This window comes from Barbus barbus (assembly GCF_936440315.1).
Source record: "Barbus barbus genome assembly, chromosome: 39".
In the NCBI taxonomy this organism is placed as follows: Eukaryota; Metazoa; Chordata; class Actinopteri; order Cypriniformes; family Cyprinidae; genus Barbus; species Barbus barbus.
The window spans coordinates 290,746-317,087 of NC_136717.1; the positions used below are offsets into that span (position 1 = coordinate 290,746).

The window sequence follows — 26,342 nt, forward strand, 5'->3', positions numbered from 1 at the left end:
TTTCTCTTTGTTTTGTTTAAAGAATTACACTGATGGGTTTAAAACTATTTATTTTGTCTGAATAAAAAACCTACATTAAAATGGTTAAAATAATTTCCTCTAAACCAGGGGTCTGCAACCTTCAACATCTAAAGAGCCATTCTGGCCCCTTTCCCACCGAATAAATGTGACGTGGAGCCATAAAACCTGTTAGATCCCTGAAAGGCAGATAACACTGCATACAGCTAAAGTGATGTATTCAGTTATGTTACAGGGCAATCATTTCAGACGGGCACAGACATGTCAAATGTAATAATAATAATATTTAAGTAAAAAAAAACTGGTATAAAAAACTGTTCTTTTCTCTTACTTAATTGGCTAAGAAATAAAATACACTGCTGATGTAAGGTCTGTCTCATGTTCATGTTTCCATGTCTTTTATTTTGGAGTTCAGTCGTGGTTCCTGTTTGTGTCGTGCTTCCCTTGCCCTCATGTATTCATGCTATTGGTTCTCTTGTTCATTGTGTCATGTTCTGATTGGTTGTTGTCCTGTTCAGTTAGTATGGACACATACAGTACATGCTGTCAATCATGTTAGTACACAGATGAGTGGTCTGAGCATCTTATTACTCGTGTAGCTTGCTTCAGAAAGTTGACATGTTTAACTCTTGAAGCGGCAGCTAATCAAATCCACTTGACCAGCTTGACTCCACCGTACTGAAGGACAATATCTCTTTCACTGAGTTTAGTGACACTCCTCTGGTTTCCAGGGGTCTTCTGGGTGTCTGAGACCCTGTCTGTGTCTCATCAAACCGTTTCTAGACTAAAACCATAATCTGTTTACTTCACTAAACAAAAATAGATAAATGGAGAAAGGGAAAACTGATCAGTTGAACTGGACAGACCCGACTCTAGAGAGAAACAAAGAGTGTTATAACTAATAGCTCATGCTAAATATAACCACAGTCTCATCAACACAGACCATAATTATTATACTTCAACAAATGAATGGGAAAAAAACTAACAAAATACATCAGGAAACAACGACTTTTGTGTAACTTTTCACATATAAATCCATATATTTATTACAATCAGCAATATCCCAGCAAATAAAGTAGAAATAAATAGTTTTATTGCTTTCTGTTGATTTAGAGAAACCACTAGAGGCATGCTACAGCCATACATTTCTTAGAAAAGCACACTAATTGATATTCATCTCTCTTAGTAAGCTGATTAGTTATTGTTTATCCATATATAGTCTTGTTAGTTTTAGTTAACGCCCTGGGCCTGCTGTATAAACCCAAGCACAAGCATAATAAAGCTGACTCTTCACTGACCTTTGACCTCAGTCTTGACATCCGTTTTTATCCAGCAATGATCATGAAAGTTAAAAATAAATCTTACAAAACTTAAAAATAAGAACAAAGATGCAGATAAACAATAGAACAAACCTAATGAAAGAAATACTGCGTTACTTAATTGTACATCTAAACAAGCGTTCAAATAAGAAAAATGATCAAAAGTAGTGTTCACTACAAATAAACTGATTAAAGCTACAAAAGCAGTTCAGTCAAGAGCAGCGAGTGCTTCCCTCCTTTCTTTCATGGTTAGATGAACATTAAGGAGGCAGACAGATAACATGAAGACCTGCTGTAATGATGATCTGATATAATGTTACACATCAGGTGTTTTCTCAGACATGATAGACCATGTTTGCGTGACCAAAGACAGATATCCTGAAATACTGTGATTGTGTCCTGTGTTGAGAAGCAGAGGTGACCTGAGGAAAAATACACCTCTCCAAAACATACAAATAAAGATGATTTTAGATGTTCATTTCTATTTGGAGCTCTATACGAGGGGTTAATGAACTCATTTTTGTGAAAAGTTTAAAATGAGCATTCTGAGCCATCATGGCCCTTTAATATAATGCACTTTAACAAAACAAAGTTTTTATTTTAATTATGGCTCTTATATTTCTGTGAGAAAACTGAAACAAAATAAAATGTATACCTCATGATTAGGATTCAGTTTTAGTTAGTAGATCTTTCTGATACCACAAACTTAAAATTTAACAACAAATTCTTACTGAGTTTGAAATATTCAACAGTTCTTTCCAATCATTTGTAATATGAAGATCAAGATAACTGGACTTTATTTAGGATTGAGAATATCACAAATGCTCAGTAGTTGGTATAATTATATTTCGTGTAAAAAGTACAGTGGTATTAATAACTTTGGTAATCTGTGATTGATCCTTTGTAACAATCCTTTATCTGATCATTTGGTGTGTATAATTATATTTTGTGTAAAAAGTACAGTGGTATTAATAACTTTGGTAATCTGTGATTGATCCTTTGTAACAATCCTTTATCTGATCATTTGGTGTGTTTTCTGTGCGAGTTTCTATTAGATCTGAACAGGACTTTTATTTTGGCGTGACGGTGTGACGTCATAAGGCTGCGCTGCGCGATTCTGTTGGAGAAAAAGGTTTGGTTTTTAATCCTTTAAAGTGTATAAACTAATACAACCCGCTCTTACAGTCTGATAGAGAACGTGCTGTTTGATCACTGGTAAGAAATGATAGAGAAACTGAGCTTTTTAAAACCAACTCGTTGTTGATAAGCACTCGAATAACAACAAGAACAACACAAACGTGTAACTTCTACAAATCTGACAAGATTTCCATTCAAATATAATCCATTAAATATAATCTACAAATAAATGCATGCCAAATGTAAATCATAAATGCCTATATATTAATTGTCTGTATGATCTGTGTTCTTTTATTATTTTGATGTGCTAGTTTTGAGTTTTTTTGTCTAATCAGGTCATTAACTCTCTCTGACTGACTCCCTTACTACTGAACTAGTGCGCTGACTCCCTTATTAGTGCACTGACTACTGAACTAGTGCGCTGACTCCCTTATTAGTGCACTGACTACTGAACTAGTGCGCTGACTCCCTTATTAGTGCACTGACTACTGAACTAGTGCGCTGACTCCCTTATTAGTGCACTGACTACTGAACTAGTGCGCTGACTCCCTTATTAGTGCACTGACTACTGAACTAGTGCGCTGACTCCCTTATTAGTGCACTGACTACTGAACTAGTGTGCTGCCTACTGAACTAGTGCGCTGACTACTGAACTAGTGTGCTGCCTACTGAACTAGTGTGCTGCCTACTGAACTAGTGCTCTGACTCCCTTATTAGTGTGCTGACTACTGAACTAGTGGGCTGCCTACTGAACTAGTGTGCTGCCTACTGAACTAGTGCTCTGACTCCCTTATTAGTGTGCTGACTACTGAACTAGTGCTCTGACTCCCTTATTAGTGTGCTGACTACTGAACTAGTGTGCTGCCTACTGAACTAGTGCGCTGACTCCCTTATTAGTGTGCTGACTACTGAACTAGTATGCTGCCTACTGAACTAGTGTGCTGCCTACTGAACTAGTGCTCTGACTCCCTTATTAGTGTGCTGACTACTGAACTAGTGCGCTGACTACTGAACTAGTGCATTGACTACTGAGCTAGTGCTCTAACTCCCTTATTAGTGCGCTAAGTACTGAGCTAGTGCTCTAACTCCCTTATTAGTGCACTGACTACTGAACTAGTGTGCTGATAACTGAACTAGTGCGCTGACTACTGAACTAGTGCGCTGACTACTGAGCTAGTGTTCTAACTCCCTTATTAGTGCACTGACTACTGAACTAGTGTGCTGACTACTGAACTAGTGCGCTGACTACTGAACTAGTGCGCTGACTACTGAACTAGTGCGCTGACTACTGAACTAGTGCTCTGACTCCCTTATTAGTGCGCTGACTACTGAACTAGGGAGCTGATTGAGATCTGTCGGTTAATTATTCTCATCTTAAACACACAGAAAAACTCCTGCTGAAGCACACGGTTATAAAGATGGCGTTTATTAAAGTAGAGAGTGAAGACCTGAAGATTGAAGAAGATTTCAGAGTCAAACAAGAAGATACTGAGACACAAACAGGTTGGTTTCATCCTCAAAGTCTTTCTTCAGTCATTCTGTGTCTTGAACCTCTGTTATTTGTCTCGTTATTTCTTCGGTCATTCTTTTCTTTTTTTTACTGAGTCATTATGGGACCATGGTGGTGGAAAAAAATATTAGAAGTGAGAAAAAATAATTTGGTGCATTTGCATTTCATCAAAATCAGTGACATCACCACATAAATTGGGAAAAAAAATAAATAGCCAAAACAATCTCTACTTCTGAATGAAAAACAATGAAAAGGATTAATTTCTGATACTTAATTCTGTAAGAGTATTTAATACAATTATTTAGCAAAAAACCATGAGTAAAATGGGAGTAATTAACTTTATATTTGTTGTCTATAATTGAATTTTTTTCTTTATTAAAATAAAACGCAAACATTTTCAAAGGAATAATATTCTCTTAACGGCTGTGTCGAGTCCCCACACGACGACTCGCCACCCAAATTAATTCCAACACCCTTGCCACACGGGCCGAGGCCTGGCAGGCCATCCCCAGAGTGTCACAGTGGGTTCTGGGGATTATAGAAAGAGGTTATACACTTCAATTCGCTCGAGGACCCCCGCGGTACAGCGGCAGGGTCCCCACCTTAGTGCGAAGCAGCAACGCTCACGTTCTGCGAGCCGAGGTGGAGAAATTGCTGGTGAAAGGAGCTATAGAAATAGTTCCCCCAGCTCAGAGCGAATCAGGCTTCTACAGCCGTTATTTCCTCGTCCCCAAAAAGGATGGCGGCCTCCGGCCCATCCTCGATCTCAGACGTCTGAACCGCGCCCTCATGAGACGGCCATTCAGAATGACTACATTGAAGCAGATCCTCTCGCAAATTCGCCCAGAGGACTGGTTCTTTTTGCTGGATCTGAAAGACGCTTATTTTCACATCCAGATAGCCCCCCTCACAGACGATTCTTGAAATTCGCCTTCGAGGGTGTGGCTTATCAATACATGGTCCTGCCCTTCGGGTTGGCTCTAGCTCCCCGCACTTTTACGAAGTGCATAGACACGGCTCTCTCCCCTCTGAGACAGATGGGAATCCATGTCCTGAATTACCTCGACGACTGGCTCATTCTGGCACAGTCAGAGGCAGAGCTGGTAGCACACAGGTCCCTCCTCCTCAGGCACTTGGAGAACTTGGGACTCAGGATCAATTTAGCCAAGAGCTCCCTGTCCCCCAGCAAACGAACTTCGTTTCTGGGGACAGTTTTCGACTCCGCCCGCATGAAGGCGAAAGTCGCGCCAGATCGCGTTCTGGCCATACGGCAGCTCGCGGCTTCCTTCAAGATTGGAGCCTCCTACCCACTCAAATCGTTTCAAAGAATGCTGGGCCTCATGGCCTCCGCATCACCAGTTCTTCGGTTGGGCCTTCTCAAGATGAGACCCCTTCAGTACTGGCTGAAATCTCTAATTCCGCCTCATGCGTGGCGTCATGGACGCATTCGTGTCAGGGTGAACCGGGCCTGCGTGTCAGCCCTGGTCCCCTGGAGGAACCTACGATGGTTCGAACAAGGCGTGACAATGGGTTTGGTTTACAGAAAGAAGGTTGTTACAACAGATGCTTCCTACACAGGTTGTGGAGCTCTGTGCAACGGCAAACCGACCTTCGGCTCCTGGACGAACGCAGAAGGACAAATGCACATCAACTGCCTCGAAATGGAAGCAGTATGTCGAGCTCTTCAGTTCTTCCTGCCAGTCCTGAAAGGTCACCACGTGCTAGTCCGCTCGGACAGCATGACAGTGGTGTCGTACATAAATCGCCAGGGTGGGCTCACCTCGAAACGCCTTTTCGAGATGGCAGAGCGCCTCTTACTATGGGCACATCTCAACTTGCGTTCACTGAGAGCAGCTCATGTGCCCGGCATTCTGAACCAAGGAGCAGACATGCTCTCTCGGAACAGTGTCCCCTCAGAGGAGTGGATGCTCCACCCACAGACGGTTCAAGAAATCTGGTGAATCTTTGGCAGGGCAGAGGTCGACCTCTTCGCCCCCAAAGACAACTCTCACTGCCAGATTTATTTTTCGAAGAGCGAGGACGCGTTGGCCCACGAATGGCCCAACCTCCTTCTTTACGCTTTTCCCCCGATCGCTCTGATTCCTCAGGTAATCAGGCGGATCAGGGAATGCAAGCACAAGGTGCTTCTATTGGCCCTACTCTGGAAGAACCAGCTTTGGATCCCGGAGTTATCGCAGCTGCTAATAGCGGCTCCATGGCCTATTCCCCTGAGGCGAGACCTCCTCTCCCAGGCGAACAGAACGATCTGGCACCCCCAGCCCAAGCTGTGGGACGTGCATCTATGGACACTCGATGGGACTCTGTAGATCTCCCCGAGAATGTCCTGAACACCATTGAACAGGCTAGAGCCCCGTCCACGAGACGCCTCTAAATGGTCGGTTTTCTCCGCCTGGTGTCAAGCCCGCGGTAAAGACCCGACAACATGTGACATATCAGTGATATTGTCATATCTACAGGAGCTGTTGGATAAGGGCTGCGCCCCTTCCACGCTCAAAGTCTATGTGGCAGCTATAGCAGCTTCTCACGCTCCTATAGCCGGACAGTCGGTGGGCCGGAACAACCTGGTTGTCCGTTTTCTGAGGGGATCTCGGAGGCTCAATCCGCCCCGACCTCTCACAGTCCCTGCATGGGACCTGCCCACGGTCCTGAGAGCCCTTAAGGGCCCTCCTTTTGAGCCACTACAATCTGCAAGCTTAAAAACACTGTCGCTCAAAACCGCTCTGCTACTAGCGCTAGCATCGGTAAAGCGAGTAGGTGACTTGCAGGCTCTCTCTGTAAACCCTGCCTGTCTTGAGTTTGGGCCTAACGACTCTAAGGTCGTCCTAAAATCAAAACACGGCTATGTCCCTAAGGCACTCTACACTCCGTTTAGAGCCCAGGTTATTACGCTCTCTGCGCTCCCCTCTTCTGAGGAGGACCAAGAGCTCAACCTTCTCTGCCTGGTCAGGGCATTGAGAATGTACATCGAGCGTTCCACGCCATTTAGGCAGACGGAACAACTCTTTGTCTGCTTTGGCGGCCGCACCAAGGGGTCTCCAGTCACAAAGCACAAAGAATATCTCGATGGTTAGTTGATGCTATCGCACTAGCATACTCCTCCCTGGGCTTCCATAGCCCCATTGGAGTGAGAGCTCATTCCACGAGAGGCGTGGCCTCTTCTTGGGCGTGGTCTAGTGGTGTGTCTATGGCAGACATTTGTGCGGCGGCCGGCTGGGCCTCGCCGTCCACATTTGCCAGGTTCTATAGATTGGATGTCCTCTTTCTGCTTAGATGGCACACACCTGTCTTAAAGCGGTCCCCTCAGGCATTGCCTGATTCTCCAAGAACGCTCTTGACCCCTTTCCTGGTGCTGAGGCTGTACTTATGACCGTTAAAACGATTTCTAGGCTGGACTGACCTCTGAAGAGTTCGGTCCTCATGCCTCCTGCAGGATGCTTCCTGCTCATAATTGGTCCCTCTGAGCCTTACTGCTCAAGGCCAGTTTTATGGCTGTCGTTTCTCTTCATGGCATGGCGGGATTGTATTTGTTCCCCATAGCATCTAGCGACACAGTACGAGTGTAGTATCGACAGGGAACGTGCTCGGTTACTAACGTAACCTCGGTTCCCTTAGATACGGGAACGAGTACTGCGTACTATGCCCTGCCATGCAGCTGCACGACTCAGGTCGTCGCTTCAGTCGAATTGGCCTGTTTTCCTATGGCGAAGCGCCCGCTTATATAGCCAGATGACCCCGCCCCATCTGGCGGGCTCTGGCAGGCTTTGCCGCCATAGGCTCGTGCAGTACCACTGACGAGCCATTGGTTCGTTTTTTATTACTGCACGAACCAATGGCCGTGCAGTCACACTGCGTGATTGAAAAAGTCTTCAGTCCTCGGAGAAAAAGGAGTTTTTCCCATAGCGTCTAGCGACGCAGTACTCGTTCCCGTATCTAAGGGAACCGAGGTTACATTAGTAACCGAGTACGTTTTAGCTTCATTAAACTGTAATATAAAAATCTGTGCCATTCAGTTTAATTTTACCCAAGCAAGTCATCAGTGCATTTATTTATTTGGTAATAAAAAATATGCTTAAAAAAGACCTAAGCTTTTAAAATTACTAAAATTACACTTATAATAACAGTGAAGCAATAATATTTGGTTCAAAAAGCAAATGATCCTGTGGTTTTATAGAACGACTTTATAACAATCTCCTGCAGAGGGCGCCAACGGCCTGGTGTTGTTATACTTCACAGCCAATCACAACCCCACGTTTAATATTGGCCAAATTACATTTAATTCAAATGTTCACTTAACCTTTAGTATTTGGCCACTTCTTTATGATAGAAAATGCTACAGCCGCTGTAATATATTGAACAATAACATAGACATTAAAACATGCAAACTAAGAGCGAGGGTTTGAGCATTTATTTTGAAATCATGATGAACAGTTTGTATATTTAGAAACTTATTGATGTTGTGTTGGCGTATGTTTATAAATTATTTACATTACAAATCTGATGAAATGGTACACGTTGTGGTCCTAGATGAACATTACAAACAACCCAAACTCACAGCAATATGCAGAGATGGAGTTTGAATAATAACAGTTCATACACAGCCACATTTACTGTGAACGGAGCCGGTCTGAGATGTATGTAAACTTTTTTTCATGTAAATTATTAAAGCACATATATATGGAATCTGCAGTACATATATTATTTAATTGAATCACAGTGTTTGTCAATTCACAATAGTTCTATGCAATAGTATAGTGTTGTCAAAAGTACCGACCGCGATACCATTCGGTACTGAAATTTTAAAAACGTCCATTGATTGGCTTCAGTGATCAATGAAAGTGCTTGGTGAAGAGCGTGGAGCGATGGTCATTGAAGCAATCACAGATGTATCTATTGAGCGCGTGAACACAATGACCAATCAGTACTGTTTAAGAATCTGCTTAACAGCGCTCAAATCTTAGCGGGAAATGGACGTTTTTAAAATTTCAGTACCGAATGGTATCATGGTTGGTACTTTTGACAACCCTACTATAGTATAGGTTTTGAAGTTGTTGTAATACTTAGTGCAGCCTTAGAAACTTAGCTAATAATGCAGTTTGTGAATTCTCGTCCATGAAATGCACCACATCCGGTATTTTTTCAGTTATTCGTCACAGGTAAATTGCAATTGAGGATTTTTTAAAATTGAGTACTCAAATTTAATGTGGAATCGTGACAGCCTTACAGTTATATGAAACAATCAGAATATAAATTACAGCTCTCAAATTGCATCTACACTGAGCAATAGTTACATTTCACGCAGTTACATTATACTGCTGATTTTCATGCATTCATTTACATTTACATTTAGTCATTTAGCAGACACTTTTATGCAAAGCGACTTACAAATAAGGACAATGGAAGCAATCAAAATCAACAAAAGAGCAATGATATGCAAGTGCTATAACAAGTCTCAATTAGCCTAATGCAGTACACAGCAAGGTTTTTTTTAAATTATATATTAAATAAAAAATAAAACGTATAGAATAATAATAGAGCAAGCTAGTGTTAGAGGCCTTCTTTGCTTTTTGTTAAATAAAATAAAATAAAATAAAACAAATAGATAGAATATAAAGAACGAATAGAGAAGCTAGTGTTAGTTTTTTTGTGTTTTTTTGTTTTTATAAAGAAAAACAAGCTGTTAGTAAATGAATAAAGTGCAAGTCTAAAAGGGGCAAGTTTTTTTTTTTTTAAAGAATAGAATTAGAATAGAGAGTGCTAGAGTTAGAGGGTCAAGTAAAGATGGAAGAGATGTGTTTTTAGCCGATTCTTGAAGATTGCTAAGGATTCAGCTGCTTGGATTGAGTTGGGCAGGTCATTCCAACAGGTGGGAACAGTTAATGTAAAAGTCTGTGAAAGTGATTTTGTGCCTCTTTCTGATGGCACAATAAAGCGACGTTCACTTTCAGAACACAAGCTTCTAGAGGCACATAAGTCTGAAGTAATTAATTTAGGTAAAGAGGTGCAGAGCCAGAGGTGGTTTTGTTGGCAATTAATGCCTTGAATTTTATGCGAGCAGCTATTGGTAGCCAGTGCAAATTGATAAACGGAGGTGTGACGTGCATTCTTTTTGGCTCATTAAAAATTAATCTTGCTGCTGCGTTCTTGATTAATTGTAAAGGTTTGATAGATCTGCCAAGAGAGCACTGCAACAGTCCAGCCTGGAGAGAACAAGAGCTTGAACAAGGAGTTGTGAAACATGTTCCGAAAGAAAGGGCATGATGTTCTTGTTGAATTAAGCAAATCTTCAGGACTGGGCAGTTTTAGCAATGTGGTCTGAGAAAGTCAGCAGATCATCAATCATAACTCCAAGGTGTCTGGCTGTTTTTGAAGGAGTTATGGTTGATGAGCCTAACTGGATGCCACAAGTAGGAACTGGAACCACAAGTAGGATGGTGACGGTCCTTCATCCAGCAAGAAATGTCTGTTAGACAAGCTGAGATGAGAGCAGCTATCGTCGGATCATCAGGATGGAATGAGAGGTAGAGATGAGTGTCATCAGCATAGCAGTGATATGAAAAGCCATGTTTCTGAATGGCAGAACCTAGTGATGCAATGTAGATGGAGAAGAGAAGTAGTCCAAGAACTGAGCCCTGAGGCACCCCAGTAGTTAGATGTTGGAACTTGGATCCTTACCTCTCCAAGATACCTCGAAGAACCTATCTGAGAGGTAAGACTCAAACCACTGGAGTGCGGTTCCTGAGCTGCCCTTTCTCAATGGAGTTGACAGGATCTGGTGGTTAACCGTGTCAAAAGCAGCAGACAGATCCAGCAAGATAAGTATTGAAGATTTGGAATCCGCTCTTGCCAGTCTTAGGGCTTCAACAACTGAGAGCAAGACAGTCTCGGTTGAATGTCCACTTCTGAAACCAGACTGGTTGCTGTCCAGGAGGTTTTTCTGTGTGAGAAAGGCAGAGACTTGGTTGAACACATCTCGTTCAAGTGTTTTTGCAATGAAAGGAAGGGAAACCGGTCTGTTGTTCTCTAAAAGAGTTGGGTTAAGGGTTGGTTTCTTAAGTAGTGGGGTTGTACGAGCCTGTCTAAATGCTGAGGGAAAAACACCAATGTGAAGGGATGTGTTAATGAGTGAGTGCAGGTACAACTGCAGGAGAAATGGCTTGAAGGAGATGAGATGCAATAGGATCAAGCGGACAAGTAGTAGGATGATTAGGATGAGTTTGGAGACTTCTGCATCAGAGTAAAGAGAAGGATGTGAACGAGTGTAGGTTTGCTGCTAAGATTTACTTGACAGATTTTGGTGTGGAAAATTGTGCACTGATGGTTTTTTGAGCATATGACCATTTTGCATTTTTAATGCCACAGGACAGATTGGCTCTTGCTGTTTTGAGGGCTGTTTTATCTCCTAATCTGAATGCTTCATCTCTGGTCTTTAGCAGCCCACGAACCTCTGCTGTCATCCATGGCTTCTGGTTGGCACGTGTGGTGATGGTCTTGGTGACTGTCACATCATCAGTGCACTTTTTGATGTAAGCAGTCACAGTTTCAGTGTACTAATGCAGGTCTGTGTGGTTGTTGTAGGTGGCTGCCTCTTTAAACGTGTTCCAGTCTGTGCACTGAAAGCAGTCCTGTAGTGCTGAGGTGGCATCATCTGGCCAAATTGTGATGAGTTTTTGAACCGGTTTGGCGAGTTTGAGAAGTGGTCTGTATGCTGGGATTAGCATAACAGAGATGTGGTCCGAGTACCCGAGGTGGGGGCAGGGTACAGCCTTGTACACGTTCTTTACTGTTTGACACTTGATGTGGTGTGCTTTGGATCGTGAGCTGTTCCTTTCTTTCGCTGTACTTTTTTCTTCCCGTCGTGCAAGATCTCACCTCGTGGAGTTTCAATGATCATGAGAACGGTGAGGAATCAGCCCAGAACTACACGGGAGGATCTTGCCAATGATCTCAAGGCAGCTGGGACCATAGTCACCAAGAAAACAATTGGTAACACACTACACTGTGAAGGACTAAAATCCTGCAGCGCCCACAAGGTCCCCCTGCTCAAGAAAGCACAAGTACAGCCCGTCTGAAGTTTGCCAATGATTCAGAGGAGAACTGGCTGAAAGTGTTGTGGTCAGCTCTTTGGCATCAACTCAACTCGCTGTGTTTGGAGGAGGAGGGATGCTCCCAATGACCCCAAGAACACCATCCCCACCATCAAACATGGAGGTGGAAACATTATGCTTTGGGGGTGTTTTTCTGCTAAGGGGACAGGACAACTGCACCGCATCAAAGGGACGATGGACGGGGCCATGTACCGCCAGGGCATTGAAAATGGGTCGTGGATGGGTATTCCAGCATGACAATAACCCAAAACACACGGCCAAGGCAACAAAAGAGTGGCTCAAGAAGAAGCACATTAAGGTCCTGGAGTGGCCTAGTCAGTCTCCAGACCTTAATCTCATAGAAAATCTGTGGAGGGAGCTGAAGGTTCGAGTTGCCAAACATCAGCCTCGAAACCTTAATGACTTGGAGAGGATCTGCAAAGAGGAGTGGGACAAAATGGCCAACTACAAGAAACGTCTGACCTCTGTGATTGCCAACAAGGGTTTTACCGCCAAGTACTAAGTCATGTTTTGCGAAGAGGTCAAATACTTATTTCACTCATTAAAATGCAATCAATTCATAACTTTTTTGAAATGCGTTTTTCTGGATTTTATTGGTTTTTCTGTCTCTCACTGTTCAAATAAACCTACCATTAAAATGACAGACTGATCATTTCTTGTCAGTAGACAAACATACAAAATCAGCAGGGGATCAAATAATTATTTCCCCACTGTATGATGCTTTGTGACATTAAACTGGCGTTAACGTGTTTTTGTTTCTTTTTACCCTAGACCTGATGGCACTGAAAGAGGAGAGTCAAGAACTAAATGAATTGGAAGAGAAAAACTTCATGACTGGAGAAGAATCATTTAGTTACTCACAGACTGATAAAACAGAAACTGTGAACCTTAATGCCCACATGAGAATTCAAACTGGAGAGAAACTTTACACCTGTGAACAATGTGGAAAGAGTTTCAGTCTAAAAGACAGCCTTAGAGTCCACTTGAAAATCCACACTGGAGTGAAGCCTTTCTCCTGCAAACTATGTGGAAAGAGTTTCTTACTAAAAGGAAATCTGAAGACTCACATGCGAGTTCACACTGGAGAGAAGCCATTCATATGCTCTCAGTGCGGAAAGAGTTTTACACGGAACAAAATCCTTACAGGCCACATGAGAACTCACACTACAGAGAAACCTTACAACTGCAAACCGTGTGGGCAGAGTTTTACTCAAAAACAAGGCTTTGAAGACCACTTGAAAATCCATGCTGGAGAGAAGCCGTTCATCTGCTCTCAGTGTGGAAAGACTTTTAGACAGAAAAGAGATCTTAATGCCCACATGACAAAACACACTGGAGAAAAGTCATACTCCTGCAAACTGTGTGAGAAGAGCTTCAGACGAAAAGATAATCTTAAGAATCACATGAGAGTTCATACCGGAGAGAAGCCGTTCATCTGCTCTCAGTGTGGAAAGAGTTATAGTCAGAAAAGAGATCTTGATGACCACATAACGAATCACACTGGAGAAAAGCCTTACTCCTGCAAACTGTGTGGGAAGGGCTTCAGACGAAAAGAAAATCTTAAGAATCACATGAGAGTTCACTCTGGAGAGAAGCCATTTGTCTGCTCTCAGTGTGGAAAGAGTTTTAGTCAGAAAAGAGATCTTAATGCCCACATGACAAATCACTCTGGAGAAAAACCTTACTCCTGCAAACTGTGTGGGAAGGGCTTCAGACGAAAAGAAAATCTTAAGAATCACATGAGAGTTCACACTGGAGAGAAGCCGTTTGTCTGCTCTCAGTGTGGAAAGAGTTTTAGTCAGAATAGAAATCTTAATGCCCACATGACACATCACACTGGAGAAAAGCCTTACCCCTGCAAACTGTGTGGGAAGAGCTTCAGACGAAAAGAAAATCTTAAGGAGCACATGAGAGTTCACACTGGAGAGAAGCCGTTTGTCTGCTCTCAGTGTGGAAAGAGTTTTAGTCAGAAAAGAAATCTTAATGCCCACATGACAAATCACTCTGGAGAGAAGCCGTACCCCTGCAAACTGAGTGGGAAGAGCTTCATGCAAAAAGAGCATTTTAAAGGTGCCATAGAATGCATTGATACAGTATTTTAAATTGTTCTCTGATATCTACATAGAAGGTATATGACTTAGGTAAGGGGAAAAAATCTCCAGAAACGGTTTTCCATGTCCATTTACAACTCTAGGATTTCTCCCTAGAATGAAACGGTCTGTTATTAACTTTTTGGAAGGGTCATGAATAATAAATGTATATTTCAATACTTTCTCGCGCAGTTATATCGTTGGGTAATTATACTGGATATAAAATGCGGGCATCAGGGAGCCACTATTAAAGGTATAGTTCTCACAAAAATTTAAATTTAAAGTAGTTCCAAACCTGTATTAATTTCTTTGTTCTGCCAAATACAAAAGATATTTTGAAGAAAGTTTGTAACCAGGCTGATTTGGGGCATTTTTGACTTCCATAGCAGGAAAAAAATAAAAATACTATGGAAGTCAATAGTGCCCCAGAACTGCTCTGTTTCCCACATTCTTCAGAATATCTTCCTTTGTGTTCAGTATAAAGTTGCGCTGCTGAGGCAAGGATCACACAGCCTCTCTAGGAGAAATCAAAACGCGCAACACTAAGAAATTCAAAATGAAAAGTTTTTATTATTTAAAATATAGTTAGTTAGGCAATATCACACAGCGTTTTCACCGTTACACATTTTTAATAGTTCAATAAACAGTTCGATAAGCAAGTTCAGTCATTTACATTTTAGGCGGAACCACAGCGCATCTCACAGCAACAGGCTGATTCATTGCTGAATAATTCTGTGATTTTGAGTCAAAGTTTCATTAGCCCATGCATAAAAATCTGATGAATCAGCCGTTTGAACGAATCGCTTGAATGAACAACTCAGTGACTCACTCATTAAATCCTCACTACTGGCACCTACTGGTGTTTAAGTATCATTTCCACCATCATTTGTTGTTTGTATTTTCAAAAAAATATTTAAAACAATCTCATAACATTATTCGGTGCAGTTGTATTTTTTTAGTGTAAATGTTTTCATTTGATAACATATAGACAGCACTAATTGCATTATTATAATTGAATTTAAAGAGTAAATGTAAGATTTATAGATTAAATGTAAACCCGACACCATAGAGCCCCCCCCCCCCCCCCCCCACACACACACACATATCAAATCCCAATTTAACCCCTGCTTATATGCTTATACATGTCATGTAAATGTGGGAGCCTGTTTTTGTTCTTTGTTAAAGAATATGACAATAGAAAATGCATATCCGTTAGAAATAAGCAGCTGAATGTGAGCTTCATCTGATTTCCACCTCATGACCACTTCTTTTATATGTATTATTGTGTTCTTTCATATGTATTATTGTGTTAGTTACTTTTTATACTTTACCTTTGAGTATTTTTGTTTTCTTTTGACCATCTTACCACAGTGAGAACTAGGGCTGGGATAATACATCCATGCATTAAGAAATGATTCAGCATTGATTCTGAGATTTTCTGAATACATCGCAATTCTTTGAGTGGATTCTGAGCTTAGTTTGAACAGCAGATGGCACTGCATGCTTTACAAACAGTTACTCTGCTTGTTGCCAAATCCTTACACACACTTGAACCTAAAATACATTCATAAAATTAGAAAATATTGAAGTTGTTCACAGTAGGATGTTTACATTAATCTTGCGTCATAAAAGTATTTTGAGACAAAGTGAAATTACATGAGCATTTGAGTGTGTGGATAAAAACTACATTAGAGCGCCATCTGCTGTTCAAATCTAAGATCAGAATCGAGATGCATTCGGAAGATCTCAGAATCTGCATCGATTTATCATCGCAGCCCTAGTGAGAACACCTGACCATCTTCTTTGCTATAATTAGATTTTTTTTAGCAGTTTAGGTAGTCGTCCTTTAATTTAAATGATTTAGAGGTGTTGCTAAACTTCTTTCCAATGTCTTTGTGGGGTGTTTTGAATGTGCTATAAAACAAAGAATTTTCTGGGGATAAAACACCAGGACTGTCCCCGAAAGTACTTTCCACACAAAAGAGGCAAGCTCTGAGGATGTTGGTATTGTTTGTGTCAACACATACAGAGAAAGTTTCTTGAAAGCTTTTGAACTGATTTAATTGCATGTGTTCAATAAAGTCACTACATTCACAAAACTGTGTAAAAAGTTTCTACCTTGTTGACCTGGATTACAAATGATTTCTGAGTTTCATGAGATGTTCATGAGTCTCTTGTTTGTCATCCCGAGTAGTTAAACTGTCCACTGTTCTTCAGAAAAATCCTCCAGGTCCTGCTCATTTTTTGGTTTTCCAGCATCTGCATATATGAATCCTTTACAACACTGACTGTATGGTTTTGAGATCCATCTGTTCACAATTGGGACAACTGATGGACTCGTACATAACTTTTACAAAGAGTAAAAGAGGTTGTAAACTCTTTGATAAGGATAAGAAAATATAATTTATTTTAGTTATTGTAGGAATTTAACAGATTATGTTTAACAAATAATCCAGCAACCATCCCAAGTACACTTTGGAGTTAGCGGGCACATTACAGGAATAAGACAGTTTGCAGTACAAAAGGAATGTATCTATTCTGCCCTGGCAGTGGTGCTCCAAACCAAAGCTTTGACAGATAGTTAACAGAAATAATCAGAATTAGAAAGCTTTATTGGCCAGGTATGTTTACACATACAAGGAATTTGTTGTAGTGACAGAAGCTCCACAGTGCAACAGAAAGACAGCAACAGGACAGGACACAGGTAATAAAAACAAAATAACAAGAAATAGCCAATAACCAATGTACAAACCAGCAAAAAAAAAAAAAAAAATATATATATATATATATACATAATATAGACAACTATGTATGTACAGGTCAAGTATGTGCAAATTAGAAATGCTAAAAATAAAATAAGGTAAGTGAGTGGTGAATGGATAATGCATTAGTTGTGTGTTCCACGTTTATTATTGAGTGTTCATGAGATGGATTGCCTGAGGGAAGAAACTGTTCCTGTGTCTGGTCGTTCTGGTGCTCAGAGCTCTGTAGCGTCGACCAGACGGTAACAGTTCAAAGAGGTTGTGTGCTGGATGTGAGGGGTCCAGAGTGATTTTACCAGCCCTTTTGCTCACTCTGGATAAGTACAGTTCTTGGAGAGTGGGGAGGGTTGTACCAATGATTCGCTCAGCAGTCCGGACTACCCTCCGTAGTCTTCTGAGGTCAGATTTGGTAGCTGAGCTGAACCAGACAGTTATTGATGTGCAGAGGATGGATTCGATGATGGCGGAGTAGAACTGTTTCAGTAAGTCCTGTGGCAGGTTGAACTTCCTCAGCTGGCGAAGAAAGTACAACCTCTGCTGGGCCTTTCTGGCAATGGAGTCTATGTGAATATCCCACTTCAGGTCCTGAGAGATGGTGGTGCCCAGGAATCTGAATGACTCCACTGCAGTCACAGTGCTGTTCATGATGGTGAGTGGGGGGAGAGCAGGGGGGTTTCTCCTGAAGTCCACCATCATCTCCACCGTTTTGAGCGTGTTAAGCTCCAGGTTGTTGAGACTGCACCAGACAGCCAGCTCCTTAACCTCCTGTCTGTAAGCAGACTCGTCACCGTCCTGGATGAGGCCGATCAGTGTGGTGTCGTCTGCAAACTTCAGGAGCTTGACAGAGGGGTCTTTAGATGTGCAGTCGTTGGTGTAGAGGGAGAAGAGCAGTGGGGAGAGAACGCAGCCCTGAGGAGCTCCAGTGCTGATGGTTCGAGTGCTGGATGTGAATTTACCAAGCTTTACTAACTGCTGGCTGTCTGTCAGGAAGCTGTTGATCCACTGGCAGATGGAGGTGGGGACGAAGAGCTGAGTTAGTTTATTTTGAAGGGTTTCCGTGATGATGGTGTTAAAAGCAGAGCTGAAGTCCACAAACAGGATCCTCACATAAGTCCCTGGTCTGTCCAGATGCTGCAGGATGAAGTGCAGTCCCATGTTGACTGCATCATCCACAGACCTGTTTGCTCTGTAGGCAAACTGCAGGGGGTCCAGTAAGGGTCCAGTGATGTCCTTCAGATAAGCCAAAACCAGTCTTTCAAATGACTTCATGGCTACAGACGTTAGAGCCACAGGTCTGTAGTCATTAAGTCCAGTAATTTGGGGTTTCTTTGGGACGGGGATGATGGTGGAGCGTTTGAAGCATGAGGGGACTTCACACAGCTCCAGTGATCTATTGAAGATCTGTGTGAAGATGGGGGCCAGCTGATCAGCACAGATTTTTAGGCAGGCTGGTGACACACCATCTGGACCAGGTGCTTTCCTTCTTTTGTTCTTCCTGAAGACCTGGCACACATCGTCTTCGCTGATTTGAATCGTAGATGTGGGGGAGAGAGGGGTTGCTGGAGGTGTGAATGGTTGTGTGGAGGGGTGTTCTGGGTGGGTGTGGGGTGATCGTTCAAAACGACAAAAGAACTCGTTTAAGTCGTCTGCCAGGTGTTGATTCTCCAGAGTGCTGGGGGGTGGTGTTTTGTAGCTGGTGATGTCCTTCAATCCTAACCACACTGAAGCAGGATCACTGGAAGAGTATTTGTTCCTGAGCTTGTCAGAATAATTCCTCTTTGCCACTCTGATCTCCTTTTCCAGTGTGTATTTGGCCTGTTTGTACAAGACTTTATCCCCCTTTCTGTGAGCATCTTCTTTGGCCTGACGGAGCTGTCTGAGTTTGGCAGTGAACCATGGTTTGTCATTGTTGTAGAATAGATGAGTCCTGGTAGGAATGCACATGTCCTCACAGAAACTGATATAAGATGTTACAGTCTCTGTGAGCTCGTCCAGATCATTTGCCGCAGCTTCAAAAACAGTCCAATCAGTGAGAGAGAAACAGGCTTGTAGATCCCGCTCTGTTTCTTTAGTCCATCTTTTAAAGGTTCTTAATACAGGTTTTGTAGACTTAAGTTTCTGCCTGTAGGTCAGAATAAGATGAACCAAACAGTGATCAGAGAGTCCTAAAGCTGCTCGTGGAACCGATTGATATGCGTCCTTTATTGTTGTATAACAGTGATCCAATATATTACTGTCTCTGGTGGGACATGTAACATGCTGTCTGTATTTTGGCAGTTCACGGGAGAGATTTGCTTTATTAAAGTCCCCGAGAATGATTAAAACAGAGTCCGGGTGTTGTTGTTCACTCTCTGTGATCAGATCAGCGAGTTTCTGTAGAGCTGTGCTCACGTGCGCTTGCGGTGGAATGTAGACACTCACGAGAATGAACGAGCAGAACTCCCGCGGCGAATAGAACGGCTTGCAGTTAATGAAGAGCGTTTCTAGATCTGAACAGCACATCTTCTTTAACACAGTTACATCTGTACACCACCTCTCATTGATGTAAAAGCACGTCCCGCCGCCGCGCGATTTCCCCGTTGATTCTGTGTCCCGATCTGCTCTGATCAGCTGGTAATTAGGCAGATGAATCGCGCTGTCCGGTATGTCGCCATTCAACCAGGTTTCCGTGAAACACAGAGCAGCAGAGTTAGAAAAATCCTTGTTTGTCCGGGAGAGCAGAAGGAGTTCGTCCGTTTTGTTGGGTAGAGAGCGGAGATTCGCCAGATGGATGCTAGGCAACGCTGTTCGAAATCCGTGCTGACAAAGTTTCTTATAAAAAAAAAAAAACTTAATAATTGTAGTAATATTAACTTTATTAGGAAGACCGTGGAAACTAAAATACACAAATATGCAATAAACCGTCAAAAATTGTGCAGGGCTTTCAATTCTCTCCAGTGAATCTCTCTCTCTGTGCACGTGTGTGTGTGTGTGTGTGTGTGTGTGTGCGAGAGAGAGACTGAGTGAGTGAAAAATAATGCACGGTGCTTATGTCGACCATATTTATGTGATGGCAGTAAAATCTGTTGACTTTAGCCATCTTTGTTGTATTATGTGCCAATGGTGACCATTCAAAAAAGGAGGAAAAAATTATTTTCAATTTTTTTCTCCAAAGTTTGCATGCCTGTAACTCAAGAAGTATTAAAGATATCTTAATGTGATTTTAGATTTAGGGTCTTAACAAACTTTTCTTTTGGCATCGTCATTTGTAAGGCCCTATGTGTCTTGGTTTCAGAGATATTGAGATCTCAATATGGCTCCAGGAGTAAATCGTTAAATTGTACACATTTTCATTGGTCAAAAACCAAATGTGGGTAACTTTTCAAAAATATGATGATACTTTTCTTTTAAAGAGGAATGTCTGAAGAACAAATAATGTAGAAACTAGAGATGGATCTCTATTCCTTCTGTCAAAACAACTGCATTGAACATACCTGTCCAAGTGCCATAAATATTCTTTTTCCAAAGGTTGCATACCTATAACTCAAGAAGTATTAAATATGATATTTTAGATTCTAGTTCTTGATAAACTTTTTCTTTTGAATCTTTATTTTCAAGCCCCTACATCATTTAGTCCCAAAGATAAAGGGGTCTCAATGAGGCTTCATATTGGTGAATATTACTAAAATGAAGACATCAAAAGAAAAGTTTAAGACCCAAAATCTAAAAGGGCATAAAGATATTTTTAATACTTCTTGAGTTACAGGTCTGCAAACTTTGGAAAAAAACTTGAAAAGTGCTCTTTCCCCATTTTTGAACGGTCACCATCGGCACATAATGCAACAAAGATGACTAAAGTCAACAGATTTTACTAATAGAGCTACCAATCTCTGTGTGAAAGTAACATTATGATGCTGCCATCTTTCTAAAGTCATTTTACCCCCCTGTAATTTGGCTCTGAATCTCAGGAGAAAATTTCCATTTTGACCCTCCTCTACAAAAAAGCGTATAAATACCAATCCATGCCATTTAATATTTTGGCTTTCATCACTAAACATGTTTATCTTTCTTCAGAAAAAATATTAGCAAAATGAAAAATGTGCGCCGGGGACCTCTGGTTGAGTTGACATGGAATGGCCCAACTGGAGGGCTGGAGGTGATTTTTCTCTATAGAAATCGCTATCAGAAACTCAAAATGCCTGTTTTGCGTTGTTTATGGATGCTCAAATCGGTCAAACCAAGAAACCACAAGGAGCTTTTATTGTGTTTGAAAATGTGTTGATCACAAGGGGGAAGAAGGCAAGAAATTGACTGAAAAACGCAGGAAATGTGGCTTGTAAAGCTGTATCTGCGGTTGGGAGGAGCCGAGTCAGATAATGCTCGTGTGTGCAAATGGTTAATATATTAAGATGTTAATAAATCAGTGATCCTACAAGGGGGCGCTAAATAATTTTAAATTAAGGTATATTCAATTCACTAATTTCATGATTGATATGTTAAATTTGAAAACAATTTTAAAATAAGGTAAGACAAGTGAAAAAGGTTGAGAACCACTGAGAAAAATCACTTCCTGCCGTCCAGCTGCATTTTGTGTGTCATCAGAATCATGTGATTGAAAACAAGCTATTGTTTCATGAATTGTGTGTTAGCAATCAAGAAAAACTGTAATAACTAGGGATGTGTCACGAATCTGGTCCATGCTCTTCCGGACAATCACCACCAGATGTCACTCTCTCACCACATTGACTCTCACACCACACTTCTCTGGACTGCAATACCCATCATCCATTGCACAGATCACAACTGTCACCATTCACTCATCACACTGAGCACACACATCTGATTCTCATTATTACACACACTATATAAGCCTGGGACTTGCTCTTGCTCGCTGCCGAGTATTGTTAGCCACGCTACCTCACAAAGCGGTCTTAGTTTTCATAGTCTTGTCTTGTTTATCTTGCCGTGTCTGACCCTGCCCGTGTTTCCTGGATTAACCCTTCGCCTTGCCGTTTGGATTATTGCTCTCGTCTCTGGATTATCTCTCTGCCTTGCCTCTTTGGATACTGTTCGCCGATCGTCGACCCACGCTTGCTCCACGGATTGCTCTGTCTTGCTTCTGCCATACCTGTTTGCTGTCTCCTGATCCTGCCTGTATGACCATGTTTTATAATAAAGCTTTGCACATGGATCCGCACGTCTCACGTCTCGTCAGCCCCGTAACAGGATGGGTATTTTCCAAAAAATATTGCAATTGAATATTTGGGCTCATAAAAAAAAAACGAATATTTGTTTATTTAAATGAAGTTTAATGAGAAAGGCATTATTTTTTAATGATTAAGTTTTTGTTATTTCTGAACAAGCTTATGATTAGCCGTTACACAACAATGTTACGTTCTATCTGAAGGTTTTATTTTGGTTGAAAGCATGTGTAAAAAAAAAAAAAATGCATATAAAAAACAAAAGCATTCAAGATCAAGCAGAGCAAACAGAAAAATCAAGCAGACCGTGCTAATTACAGTACACTGTAAAAACTTTTACTATGATCTACTCAATTCTTTTGGTGAAACATTTTTACACTAAAAAATATTGAGTAAATTTCAAAGATGTGAAATCATTTAAATATGCTTTAAGAGTCAAGTGAGTGTAACTAAAAAAATTAAGTAGATTTAAATAGATTAATTAAGCTCATAAATAAAATTTAGTAATTATAATTAAAATCCTCAAGCAAAGCAATAGTAATTTAGTAGTAAATCAAAAACACAAAAAAATGTAGATTTCATTAACATGCAGTATATACAAATGTCCTTTACTTTTTACTTATATTTTAAAACTGTATTGACCATTTACTCCATAAGTACTTTACAATATGTATAATAAAACCAAATGATAACCAAAACACAGTTTTAATTAAACATTTATTTGTCAAATTTGACCATAACTCCATACTTTTCAAATGACTTGAATGCATTTTAGTCACTGAACTGTGGATAATACAAAATTCATATATTTCATTCACAAAATCCATTAAAAAAAAAAAGATCATTTAAAATTTTTGACATTTAAAACCCATTACTTCTCCAATTAAACGATAACAACAATGTTATTAAAGGGTTAGTTCAGCCAAACATGAACATTTTAGCCACTGAACTCTGCATATGGGAACTTGCAAACAAACTTTTATCAAAAATGACTTTTATTAGCATGTTGAAGATTAAACGGTCTGAGGCTTTGTTTACATTAAAGACCACACCCACCCAAAATGCATTTTATCAGTTGCATTGCAATGTGCAACAGCACACGGACCATAGACAAAATGATTGATTCGGATTAATCGCATCCAAAATAAAAAGTGTGTTTACATGTGTGTACGGTGTATATTTATTATGTATATATAAATACACACACATACAGTGTATATTTTGAAAATATTTACATGTATATATTTATATTCATCTAAATTATATCATATATAAATATACTTAATATATAAACGCAACAAAAATATTTCTTAATAAATATACACCGTACCCACGCATATTATGTAAACAAAATGTTTTATTTTGGATGCATCACTAACTAGGCAATCACGCAATCAGGTCATTTTTTAGTCTCTGAACCTTTGTAGAAAGCTTCAGTGGATCCAGATCCAGGAAAATTTTCTGGAAGACCTCCAAAGTATATTTAATGTTCTTGGGGTATCGCAGGTCCAAGGCATAGGTCAATCCCAGAAGATAGCAGCAGGCTCTGCTAAGATCATGAAGCTTGTTGAGGACCATGATGCCCTCAATCACAATGCCTACGTCAGTGACTGAGCCATCTTTTTGCAGCTGGTAAATCTTCAGCACTTCCTGTTCCACTTCCTCTTGAGCACCAGTTGGCGGATAAGCAACATCCTTAAGACAGATATAAAGAATAAGGTTAGAGCTAATATTCAGCCTGTATGTTACAAGACAAGGACAGAGATCATATGGTTCATATGACCTGGAGAAGGAGACCATCCTCAAGGTGCTACAAATCATGACTAAAGTTAAATCTCAAACATCAAGTTTACCCTCCAAAGCTTATTATAAACACAAGTCCTGTCAGAATGGTCATATGGGAGACGCTGCAACAATTTACAGCAATATTCTTATTGAGCAGTGGAACTTACTGTTGGAAACCATTATCAATGATTCTGCAAAGACTTTTAATCAGAGTATCACAAGATTTTGAATGACACCTACTAGAGCCCAGCTCTGGCCCGAGACGCTCAGGCCCTATCCCAGCCCACATCCAACAGCATGTCACAATTACCGGCCCGGGCCCTAAAACAGCTTATACTACTGTTTCGGCTATTAATCCAACAGCATGTCACAATTACCGGCCCGAGCCCTAAAACAGCTTATACTACTGTTTCGGCTATTAAAATAGTTCACTTTTATATGTAATGGCAAAATTATTATATTTCGTTTCATTTTTTTATTAAGTTAATTTAGAAAAACGAGCATATTTGTTCGTTAAATATAAGTTTGTTTGTTTTTTAAGTAACGACCAAGTGGCCAGCGGCATACTGTGAGCTGATCATAGCCATGTTTGATCAATTTATCCTTCTCATATATCATGAGTTGCCTAAAATAAAACCTATAGATATACTAAAACAGTTCAAGCATATAACAATGTTTAAATGTTAACCCTGCGCTATAATAATAATAATGTATCTATATCTGAGTTTGTGCTGAGAGTGGAAGGACATGGAGACACCAGCAAACACTTGCATTGTTTTCAGTGGAAACAACTTCAAATAGCCTACCGTTTTTTTTTTTTTTTTTTTTTTTTTTATAAAGGTAAGAATAATACATCATTGGGAACTGTAAAGGGTCTACTTTTATTTGTGTGCACTCACAATACCAACAAAAGGTTGTTATTTTATAAAACGTCTTGAACAGGAGCATTTCACAAAAATGAACCGAAGCTGAGCGAATACATGCCTCAGAGACACGATAAATATATCTATAGACAGCTTTAAATTATCTCTTAACAAAATAATAATAATAATAAAAAAATCGAAAACAAAAACTTTTATTCTAATCTTAATCGTAATCAATAAAGATGCATTTCTCTCTAAAGGCGCGTCTAATGAGGAGACGGAGTCAGGATCAGCAGCTTCATCCTTGAGACACAGACTCAGAAAACATTAGTTTATTAGTAAATAATTCAAATATCTCCTTACTATTTCCCACAGACACATTCATGGTTATGATTGCTGGGGCTTTGCAGCAAGCTTTAGTCTATTGCGTGCGTTTGAACACAGAACTCTTCAGCTGCGCTGAGGTCACCTGCTGCTGCTGCGGGACACTAAACACCGTCGAGCCGCTCTCAGTCGCGGCAGCACGGCCTCGTGCGGTTTCTACCAGCGCAGCAATGGTTTTCATTATAATCGATGGGTGTCTACAATATAAAAGTATGGAGAAACCCAAAACAGGCCTGAGGCCCGGCCAGCAGCTGGACTATGACGTGAAAATTGGCCCGAAGCCCGGCCCTAGGGGCGTGAAAAAGTCAGCCGAAATGCAGGGCTCTAACACCAATTATTTCAATATCTTGAAATAATTATGATCACAAACTTGTGTTTTTAAAGATGTAGGTGCCATCTAGGGATGGGTCACGATTTTCGAATATTTGATTAGTCGATTTATTCATAGAATATCGAATAGTTTGTACGATTATATTTGTCTAAAAATTCCATTTAATTTATGTCAGAATAAAGATCATTCACTGAAATGGTTTTTAATCTTTGGAGAGCTTTTTTTTCTTAAAAACAAATATAACACTCTGATTAGATTATTTCACAACGCTTAAACGTTAGGGGAAACAAATATTTGGCTCTAGAAAGCGGAGACATTTCTTTTTTATTTAGAAGGCACAAAAATGAAAGCAAATCAAAATACAAATTACATTTTTGGATGAACTATCTCTTTAACACTACTAATAGACCCTTGCCACATTTCTGGGGTTCTCAAAAGCCATAGTTGTTAATGCTAGGTAAATTTCAAGGCGGAAAGGAAACTAGAACAAATATAACTAGCCACTAGCTCTTAAAAAAGAACAATTTTAGATATAAAATCAAAAGAGAAAGCTCTTTTTTGCTGCCTTTCCCTTCAAAAGCTTCTACTTACAACTAAGACAAGGCGGTGTGACAGTATATATCGTTATCAAGAAATGAAATGTCAACCATAACAGATTTTTTATTTCATGTATATGATTGCCCAGTTCTGATCTGCAGTCTTAACATAACAACTATAATTTATTCTTAGTCATAATATGATTAGTTTCTATTAATATCAAAGGTATGCTTAATATTTAGCTCTGCTTGACACATTGTTTTGGGGGTCCCTGCTCCATGTCTCTGTCAGGTAAGGGGT

At 40.5% G+C, this 26,342-nt stretch overlaps 1 protein-coding gene across 1 annotated transcript; it reads left to right on the plus strand.

Annotated features, from left to right (window-relative positions):
* Nucleotides 1–2,382: 2,382 nt before the first annotated feature.
* Nucleotides 2,383–16,295, plus strand: LOC306858452 (uncharacterized protein). Its single transcript, XM_079399010.1, has 3 exons — nt 2,383–2,469; nt 3,861–3,977; nt 12,882–16,295. The coding sequence occupies exons 2-3, from the start codon at nt 3,893–3,895 to the stop codon at nt 14,210–14,212; spliced, it is 1,416 nt and encodes a 471-aa protein (XP_079255136.1). The 5' UTR covers nt 2,383–2,469; nt 3,861–3,892; the 3' UTR covers nt 14,213–16,295.
* The last annotated feature ends 10,047 nt before the right edge of the window (nt 16,296–26,342 follow it).

Excerpts from the sequence above, each read along its gene's own strand:
- LOC306858452 (XM_079399010.1), top strand. The coding sequence starts at position 3,893 with ATGGCGTTTATTAAAGTAGAGAGTGAAGACCTGAAGATTGAAGAAGAT. Across the intron at positions 3,978-12,881 it reads AGATACTGAGACACAAACAG|ACCTGATGGCACTGAAAGAG; the intron begins GTTGGTTTCATC and ends TTTTTACCCTAG.